Source organism: Jatropha curcas, chromosome 11 (assembly GCF_041381405.1).
Source record: "Jatropha curcas cultivar XTBG-Jc1 chromosome 11, XTBG_Jcur_1.0, whole genome shotgun sequence".
NCBI lineage: Eukaryota > Viridiplantae > Streptophyta > Magnoliopsida > Malpighiales > Euphorbiaceae > Jatropha > Jatropha curcas.
In genome coordinates, this window is record NC_143161.1 from 23,345,353 (window position 1) to 23,355,919 (window position 10,567).

At 34.0% G+C, this 10,567-nt stretch overlaps 1 protein-coding gene across 1 annotated transcript; it reads right to left on the reverse strand.

The window, feature by feature from the left end:
- Positions 1–308: 308 nt before the first annotated feature.
- On the reverse strand, positions 309–10,287 carry LOC105637395 (putative ADP-ribosylation factor GTPase-activating protein AGD8). The gene is made up of 7 exons (XM_012220845.3): positions 9,968–10,287; positions 9,687–9,805; positions 5,747–6,179; positions 4,585–4,845; positions 1,673–1,798; positions 1,043–1,144; positions 309–732 (listed from the first exon to the last, which is right to left on the reverse strand). Exons 1-7 carry the CDS (start codon positions 10,034–10,036, stop codon positions 625–627), a joined length of 1,218 nt encoding a protein of 405 aa, XP_012076235.1. The 5' UTR covers positions 10,037–10,287; the 3' UTR covers positions 309–624.
- Positions 10,288–10,567: the final 280 nt, after the last annotated feature.

A 10,567-nucleotide genomic window follows, 5' to 3' on the forward strand; every position in this document is an offset into this window, starting at 1 on the left:
CATTTTCAATTTCATCCTTAATTTGAATTAAAAATATTGTTGCTACAAAAGATCCAAATTTTAATAAGATTGACAAAATTCCAAATAGCTTGAAATTGGAAAAGCATGAAAAGCTAAAATATTCTCTTTGTTTAGAAAGACTGTTAAATAAGTTCTCAAAGTGATTAAAAATGATAAATTGAGAACTTAAAAGCAAAAATGGATAAAAATCAAGGGCTCCAGAATGTTTTACCACCAACTCGATTTGCACAAAGATGAAGCAAACCTGTGACTTTAGATAAGCAAAAACCAAAAACTAAAAGTAGAGATGACACCAAACAATCCCTTTCCTAAGTTGTCTCCATAATTGGCTCACTTTCAATAGGCATTGTTCATTGCAATTCCTACATCTCTGAATACACTGCAAGGGACTCTTCTGGCTTACAAGCTGAAATATAGTTACCAACTGAAATGACTAAACACAATGAAATCTCAAAACCTGTACTACAAAATAATAACACCTTGAAAATGTCCTTGTTTTTATTTGTATCCTGAAAGAATTTTTTATAATGAACTCATTTTACATTCCACTACACAAATATTGGCTGGTAATATGTCAAGCTCCTCTGATATTTTTCATCATTATCACAGGATTCGATCTTGAAGATCAGTTATTAAGGTGGATGCCAAGGAACTGAGTTTCTTCCCAGTCTCTCCTGCAATATTCTTCAGGGAAGAAATATCCTGTTGTGCCTGAAAAAAGATAAAACAAAAGATAAACCATTATTTCTTCGGGTATCAAGTATTGACAAGGGGATGAATAAAGAAAGTACTTTCAAGCTTCAAAACTTGTTTGAAATTGACGTTGAAACTGCATTTCCTGCGATTTTAGATGCTATTGGAGAAAACAATTTGACAGTGTCGATTAACTCTTTTGAAACACCAATGACCAAAATAGACAATTTATCTTGAAAACAAATTCTAATGACCTATAATCAACATTTTCACTCCTTATCAATAAAACCTCGTATATTTTGCAAGCACCAAAGATTGAGAAGCATACCTGGAATGATATCCGGTTTATCAGGTCACTTGCAGCAAGATCAATGGAGGAGTGATCATTGCCTTGACCAAAAAGATCAGCACTGGAGATGGCTGTTGAACCCTGGAATAGCACAGATCACAAACTTGCCTTAAAAAGCAAAATTCAGAATACAAAGGAACTGTATGGTTTCTGTGCCAATATTTCAAGATAAAAGGAGAGAACTGATAGAGACACCTATTACAAGTAAACAACTGCTTTGTCATTGGATATTATAGGAATCTGAAAGTGGTCACCTAGTTTTTCTATGTCGTTCCATTTCGTCTGAATTCTGAAATGGCTCCTTTTAGCTAGATTGGAACTGGAATAATAATGAATAATAAAAAACACGAGGAAAGGTGACTTGATCTTCATTTGGATAGCCCAAAAAAGGAGGGGTGGGGGTGGGGGGTGGTGGTGGGGGGAACTCAACTCATTTGCCTATTCTCGATAATCGTCCCACAAATTAAATAAAGGGGAAAGGGTGTTTACGAGTTCCGTTCATCAATGTTTTTCCCAAAGAAGCTCAAGAAAATTAATTAATTAACAAAAAAAATGAATATTAAAAGCAATCAATCAAAAAGACATTAAAGTTGATAGAAAGGAACATACTGAAAATTTCTGCAAGGAAGCTTGAGTATCAACATCAGTAGCTTTGCTCTGATCACCAAAGAATTGAGCTGATGAGATTGATTTTGCATTTGAGAACTTCTTCCTTGCTTCATCTGTTTCTTGAATCTGATAATACTAGGATGTAAGAACAATATATTACAGGAAAAACATCTGGCACCCCATAATTAAATACCATGTGACGTGGACATTCACAAAATCTAAACATTCTTATCATTACATAAATTTTCTTCAATGTCAGAAGTATAATAATTCAGCATGAGCATGAGAGAGTGATAAAAACACAACATTAAGCTGCAGTAGAGCAACATAAATACTACCTACATCAAGATCCTTTCTAATTGTGCTTGAGCCATAGAACATGCACGGATGCTTAAAGCAGATATCATTACAACAAGGCCGAGGATGTTTCTGCACAAATATTAATTATACTCTGAACAACCTTTCAATTTGGCTCCTAAGCTTTTCCTAAATGTCCAATTTGGTCCAACATTAACTCTTGCACCATTTCGGGGCATAAACTTTTGAGTTTAGAATCAATTTACCACATATTTAGCCAAAAAGGTTTTTACCTTAAATATAAAATATTTCAAAAATCAGAATTAAAAAAATAAGGCAAAAAATGTGAAAATTGAAAACTGTTCATTTCGATTCCCATTTTTCTTCTGCATATTCAACAAGATTGAATTTTCCTTCTTTTTTTCTGTTTTTATTTTTATTTTTTAATTTTCAAATATTTTGCATTATATTTTTCGTCAAGATGAAGAAAATTGGTCCCACTTAAAATTTCTGTTCAATATTGGACCAAATTGTACACCTAGAGAAAGTTCTGGGGCTAAATTGAGAATTTATCCTTATATTTTCTATAAAATAGAATATCTTAACAGAATCTTAAGCATACTGTTGAAGGAGCCTAAACTTTTTGAAATCAAATTTTAGAGGGCCATAAATAGTTTACCCGTACAAAATATGTAGGCATCTGTACAAATGATACACCGACCACACCAAAAAATGGTTCCTAGGCTGAACAATATAATAATATAATGTTGAGTCAATACAATCTAGGTGTAATATTTGTAAAGAACTTGACATTTAAGGGACAGTGGAGGTTTCCAAATATCCAATCAATTGAAAATGACCAACCAGGAACCAAACTATGAAAAGTAAATGCAACACTGATGCTGTTTCAAGTATTAAGAAAAACTTGCTATTCAGTTCACAGATTTCAGACAAACTTTCTACAACTTAGGACTCTTTCTCTATGTTTCATCTCTAGGCATACGTATTTTGTGGCAGGTCACATGAGGGTAGGAAGACCTTGATGATCGAAAATTTCAACGTGATGCTTAAATTTGAACATATGAAGAGATTTATTTTGGGTGAGTCAGTACAGCTCACCTTTGCCCATTGGGCATGTTGCTATATTTTGTATTTATGTGTAGCTGTATCATTTATCTCCCACTAATTACGTTTGTTGTTCTATTTCAGATTTACATATATCCCTCATACCTTTGAGTTTGCTTCATATTTATGTGAGTTTCCTATTTACAAATATCCCAATACTTCGTGTTTGCTTCATATTTATGTGGGTAGTGTTCTAGTTCCTTTTAAGCTTTTTATGTCCCTTGGATGAGTTTACAGTTATCTGCATTTTCATAAACCAAATAACCGAATGTAGCATTGCTGGTTCCCTAAAGTCTGGGTTGATTTCAGTGTGAAGAAATACCAACCCAAGCATAAATATTTCAGTACAAAAATAACATCCGTCCATGCATCCCATAGTAATTAAAGGCAAAAGGCGCACTAAGGCGCAAAGGGCTGTTGGAACCTAGGCGCTAGCCTCCAGGCGAACGCACATGCATGAGTGAAGTGAGGCGCAAAAAAAAAAGGAATAAAATACATAAATCTGAAAAATATATTTAAAGATATCAATAAAAAAATGAAAAAAAGTAGAAAACACGGAAAGAAACACACATAAATCAGAAAAAAATGGCAACATGACAAGTTATATTGTAAGATATTAAAGTTAAGACAAAAAAGAGTATAATCAAAAAAATGGAAAAAAAAGAAGAAAAGAAATAGAAAGCAAATATAGGAAGAAAAATTGAAAGAGTTATATCTGGATGGAATGGGGTTGAAGACTAGATTGCAAGAGCTTAGTGCTAGATGAAGGAGTGGAGGTTTGATCACAAAGCACATCACCGGTTTTTGTGTTGAATTTTATTTCTTTTATGTTTATTTATTTATTTTGTGTAAGCTGATGTTGGCTAGATAGCTTTATATTGAAAAAAACCCTAGGTGACTTGTTCTGGAAAACAAACAATAGAAAGGCGCGCCTTTCTCGAGCCTTAGGCGCAAAAAGGCGCACGCCTCTACCCAGAGGCAATAGCCTGAGTGAAGTCGCCCGCCTCATGACTATTGAGGCGCAAGCCCTTGAGCCTTAAGTAACGCGCACCTCAGGCACGCCTTTAACAACTATGATGCATCCCAACCTTAGATTCATTAATCTAAATTTTCATAGATGGTGCCTGCGCCAACCAATATAAATACTCATTAACATGCAACAATTTAAAACAAAAAAGAGTTGGTCTCGACTATGCATCGTGTTTCCACAAGACAATAGGCACCCAATTTTTGGACTTCTAGCTCACTCCTTTTCAAGGTAAAACAAATTATCCTCGAAGCCTGATTTAGCACAGCACATAGAGATTCTGCAGTATGGTGTATGGTGACCCTACCCAGCATTTTGACATAGCATCCATCCTACAGTATCTGTCTAAAATTCCAAACAGCGAAAACATTCTAATGGCTGGATATTGGCACGCATTTAGCACTCAATAAATGATAACTGTGTCAATCATGAGTTATTTGGATCCAGTATTAAATTAAGTTACCTGCACTTTTGAGGAGTTTGAGCTTGATTTCTTCTGAAATCCACTGTCCATTCCAAAATCTGCAAAGAAGCTTGAAGACTTCGGTGGAGAGACATGGCTAATCACTTGTGGCCCACCAGAAATAAGCTCAGTAGATTGGACATTATCAACATATTCAAAACGAGATGTGAAAGACGCTCCAGCTTTTGGAGTGCTGTTAGTGGAAGAAGGAACAGAAAGAACTGGTTCTTCAGGTTTCTGATCATAAAGATTTTCACTGGGCTGCAATCAATAAGGTACTTCGACTAAGAAGAGAGCTCATGACAACAGCCACGCAACAAGTAACAATCAGCTGAAAATGAACGTCAACTAAATGGACACATCTCAGTTAATTTTGTTTGCTTCACTTTGAAATTTAGAATTTTCTTTTGAATTTTACAACCAAATACTAATTACATGCTATAATCATGTATTTAGTTCCAAATACTAGATTGCAGTTTAGTTCTATCATCCGCAAAACGTCTAAAGATAGAGGGAAAAAACCCTTTTTGCAGATTTGCAATTGTAACAAACTGTTTAAATAAACCTACTAACATTAATTTGAAGAATTAGTTTCAGTTGTACAACTGGGGAGAGTTTTCCATTTCAATTTGGGTACAATTGAAACTAATTTTTCAAAGTAGGTTATAATAGACCAGTTAAAATAGTTTGGGGTTTTTTTTTGGTTACCAGACCTTTGAAATATCCCAAATATATGGATTATATTTCCTAATCAATTTAATATCATTGATTTATTCTTAATGAGGAGAATACACTCTTCTCATTTGGAGTTCTAACAAAATATCAAACATTACAACAAAAGAAAAAGAAGTGATGAGAAAAAAAATATATCATTATTTGTAGCTTGAATATGGTTTTCTTCTTTATCTTTGAAGGACCAAAAAACCTATATTCTTTGCCAAATCTAATACACCAATTCAGAAGCCAGAATAGAATAAACTGATCAAAATGAACAGGGGATTCAGTTAAGTTAAATTTGGTTTAGTTGATTAAAAATATAAATTCTAGTTATTTTTGTTTTGGAAGGTTTTAGACAGGTTAATTTAGATCTATATAACAATTAAAATGGAGATATAGTTGTGATAATTCTAACAATAAAATTCTCTTATGTGCAAACATCTACCTTTGTAGTCAGCTTTCTAGCACCAAGGCCACCTGTCTTCCCAGTTTTCCTTGCACCAAGAGGCTTCTTGACCGTACTGGTACTAACTGGATGAGTAGCTTTTGGAGAACGGACAACATCGGGCAAATCTTGCTTTCCAAGGGAAGTTTCTTTGGTAGTCTCATTGGTCTTGATATCAGGAAGTCCATTGGACACTTGGGCTGACTGAGGTGGAACATGCGATGATGACAAGCCTCCATCTTCCACCATGCTTTTGGCAACTTCTTTTGAAAGGATTTGCCGATACAATTCAGCAGCTCTAGATGTATACTTGGCCTCAACTTTTCCTCCATCAGTCCAACCATGCTGCTTGAAGAAAGCTTGTGCACGGTTGTTTCCCCCAAAGCTCATCATTTTCAATTGCTCAGGACTCCATGAGTCTAAATTTGTAGACCTACATGAATAGGATAATAAGTCCTTATGAATGCAATTGCTTTCAACAAGTTTACGTTATTTCATTTTTGATAAGTTTAAAAAATAGAAAAAGAATCAACAAAGCCACCACCAAAAGCATTCACGAAATTGTGCACAATGATAAAGTTTGTGGTGCTATTGGCAAGGGAAGACAAACTTCTCCTCTCCCTCAAGGCCCCATTTTCAACCCCAAGGAATCAAATGGAGAAAATTTTTTTTGGAGTTTTAGCTTGTGCAACTCTTGGAGTTATTTAAGTCTATGCAAAAATCTGCAAAGAGAATTAAAAGCCAAAAGGGGCCCTGATGGGATGCCAAAATGTAAGGAGCAAGGATGCATGGGATGATATCTTAAAGAATGATAGAAAAATGTGGAATTCGAAAGCTTTGGAGAATGTATTCATCCAGTTGGATGTTTAGAAAAAAAAAAAAAAAGTGGCTACATATTCTTCAACTGAGGATAATAGAAATTTTATTTGAGTTTATCATTTTGCTTCAGTAAATTTTTAATATATAAAGGAAAATTCAAAACATATACTCCAATGCTACATAGGCAGCATCCCTTGAAAATTTATTAAAAGATATTTACTTATTTTGAAAAATAAAAAAGGAATGAGGGTTCAGAATAGTGAATGATAGAGCCACTCTTGCTTTCTACTTGTATTCCAACCAACAACTCAAATGATAATAAGATTTCAGAAAGTAGGATTATTGGAATAACTTAATAGGTTGTGGGAAAGTAGGATCGCTAAATTGTGGGACATTGAGGTGGAAACTATAAATAGAAAGCAAATTATAAGCACTTGCAAAAGCATCATATTCTAAAATAATAAATGTTTGTTTCTACTTTGTTTGATGATTCCTATTACTATAGTCCATTTTCCTTCAAAAAAAAAAAAAGTTGGCAGGCATTAAAATACTTCAGGTAGAAAATGATATTGTATTTGCTTCCCAAAACAAAAAAACATGCCACTCTGTGATCTACAAAACCAAAGGTTGATGTTGAACCCCTATTTATTAAGTCTTGAAAGTTGATGATGATTTTCTTTTCATCAGATAATTCACCAATCAGATTTTTCTTCCCCAATTACGGAAAAATGGTTTGCTAGCTCTGTTTAGTCTTGTGTAGATAGGTAATTTAATCCCAATCATATAAGAACAGATACTTCATAAGATGAAGGCATTAGTTTCATAAGTCACATGCTCAAATGAAAAGTAAGAGAGAAATTTGAAGACAAATAAAAAAAAGTAACCAACATACCGTGCATCAATTTGAGAAAAACCTTGTAAAAAAAATGTAGAAGAAAATTATCCACAATTTCTGCATCTTTGAATTATGAGATCATCACCCCCAAATTCATACATGCAAAAGAGATTATTTTGAGCGCAAATGATGTTTCTAATACTCAAATTGAAGTGGATGGTTGACAAACATGGAGGACGCTAAGGCAATTATGAGAAAGACTAGAGGGGGCCAAGACAATTGAGACTACATGAAACTCAAGCACGCGAATTACAAATTGACAGAAAGCACAATACAAATTAAGAATAGTGATAAGTTTAAGATTCCAGCTATAAGGGGAATCCAAGTGGCAATTGAAAAAAAAAAAGAGCATTAGAAACAATTGTTAGGACTTTGCTACCACAATCGACTTTCTATGAAGTGAAGCCATTTTTCATGGATTGGACTAAACTAAGTCCATCCGGTCTACCAATTTCAACGAGTTTTTGTTTACCCCTACATTTTACAATGGTAACGTAGAATCACTCATGTTCTTTTTTATCTTTACACAGAAAGAAATACAACTTGAACCTTTTGAAATTAATATCCCATGTTTATGCTAATAGAAACATTCTTTAAACACTTGTGATCAAAACTTGCAAATTATAAGCCAGACCAAAAGATCAAAAAGGTCCAAAAGACTACCTTCTACCTTTCTCAGAACCTCCATTACAAATGACAAGCAATCATTTGAGAGAGAGAAATTTCTCATTCCATTAGAACACATACCCAATATAATGTCAATAGAAGTGATATAACTAGTATCAAAGTCAAAGATGTAATGTTCCAAATTTGGATCAAGGTATGGGTCTTTAAATTAGGGGATCAGGTTTGAGACGGGATGTCTTAGAAAGAATTTCTTCCTTCTGTCTATGGTAACAGACTTAGAGAGAATCTGCAATCTCCTAGTGCTCATTAAGAGAAAACTCTATAATATCTGAGTTTTAGGAACTCAAAACCTTTTCGTAAATTCTGCTTACAATTTTTCTGATATCACAGCCTTTTAAACAACTAATGAAAAAACTATCCATCCACTACCCACTTATAACTACCTATTATAATAAATAACTTGCTTAACCACCCCACTAATACCTGCTAACAAAGAAACTGATAATAACATGATAAAAAGTGAATAACTAAATAAAAGCATCCTAAATACAACAGTATAACTACCCTAAGTACAAAAGCTCCAGTGACAGAATTGCTTCATAATATCTCAAGCACTAAAAACAAGAAGGATCTAAAATTCTTCTATGTTCTGATATTGGACAGTATTTCACAAATTTGTTCTGTGAACAAAATTTTGAAATCAAGTCCCTGACAAAACACCAAGAAAACCATTTTTTGCCTTCAATTTTTTTTTTTTTTTTTTTTAGAAGTTTAAGTTGAACTACCAGGCGTTTTTAATACAGACTGTTTGATCCATTAACGAATAAAAATAGCCACTAGTTAAAACTAAGTCAGGTATATTCCATATTCAAGAGAACTCGTGAAAATGCACAAGCTACTCTCAAGCAAGTTCGATCTCGCAAAAAAGCATGTGTACACAAACAACTTCTGCTCTGAGCCATTCCTAGAAAACTAAAAATAATACTCACATCTTCAAGGAAATATATTCATTTACTTCTTCCATCACTTCAACCAGTTAAGCCCCTCAATTTTTTCCTCCTCTTCATTCATTTCCATCAAATAAGTACCTTTATTCATTTCCAGCTGCTACACTGGTCAATGGAACTTGGGATTAGAACACTCAAGCATATTGTGACATTCAACATGAAAAGGCATTTTTTATGCAATTTACCTATTTTATGGACACAGATAGTAGCACTAATGGATAATCACGAAAACATACTGTAAGCAGTTTAGGAATGGAGGTACTGTGACCTTAGACCTGAGTGAGCCTATACCGTAGGTCCACTTCTATTATAGTGATCGACAATATTACCTGTAAATCCATAACCCATAATATCGATTCCTCATTATCTAATACAAGTTATGACCTCTTGCACATATTTAGTAAATTTGTAGATAAAGAAGTTACATTTGAGGTAAGCAACGAATAGAAATTAAAAATCCTGCGCAAAGTGTTAATTGAACCAATATACACTACGATAAACTAGCATTCCCAAACTCAAATCAGCTAATCAAACACCACACCATTGTTCCGCAAAATTTAAAAATAATAATAATAACAAGAAATCAGAATACCTAACAAAGCTAATGTGTACTCCAAGGCTGCGATGAACGGCGGAGCAATCGATGCAGAGAAAGATCCCATAAGTTACAGAAGCCCAAGTCGGATTTTTTGCATTACAATCAAAGCACATCTAAAAACACCCAAAAAAAATAAAAAAGTGAAAAACTACAGAAATTTAAACAAAACCCATAGTTCAAAATTCGAGATCCAATAACAAAATAGCCAGATCCGAAAAAGATCTATATGGAAAAAGAAAGAAGAAAACCCTAAAGACGAAAAAGCACAAACGAACCTTGTTATCAGATTTCGTCTTTAGCTTTCTGAACACAGCGTTTTTGTCGGTGAAGTTCTCGGACGCCATTGATTCTGGTCTGATAAAGTCACAAAGAGAAAGATATCCGAAGAGGTGAGGGTAATTCGCTCCAGCACCTCCTCAGGAAGACAAAGAGAATCGGAAAAAGAAAGAGAGAAAGGTGCAGACGTTATGGTAGCAGATGCGAAATGAAAACTGCAAATGGAGTTGCGATTTTAGCTTTTGCGCAAGTTTTTTATTTTTTATTTATTTATTATTGTTGCGTTAATTAGGTTTCAAATTGAAAATTTTAAATATGGAAAGGAAATGTTGAATTTCCGGAAAAGCCTATTTGGTCATTTGTTGCTATCTAAGGTGTCATAAAATGTACTTCAAATTGCGAATTGCTTACCCACCGTCAGTTTGAATGCGCTGTGCGGAGACGTTAAAGCTCAACCAAACGAAGCAGAAACTTGCACTTTCCGTCAATTTTAATTTACCATTCATCCTTTGTTTTTTATAAATAACAAGGACAGTTTCTTTCTGTTATAATAAAAATAAGATTTTATGTACGCATTCTTTGGTCCAATTCTTCCTTTT

Excerpts from the sequence above, each read along its gene's own strand:
- LOC105637395 (XM_012220845.3), bottom strand. The coding sequence starts at position 10,036 with ATGGCGTCCGAGAACTTCACCGACAAAAACGCTGTGTTCAGAAAGCTA. Across the intron at positions 4,846-5,746 it reads CTAGAAAGCTGACTACAAAG|CCCAGTGAAAATCTTTATGA; the intron begins GTAGATGTTTGC and ends TATTGATTGCAG. Across the intron at positions 1,145-1,672 it reads CTTCCTTGCAGAAATTTTCA|GGTTCAACAGCCATCTCCAG; the intron begins GTATGTTCCTTT and ends GTGCTATTCCAG.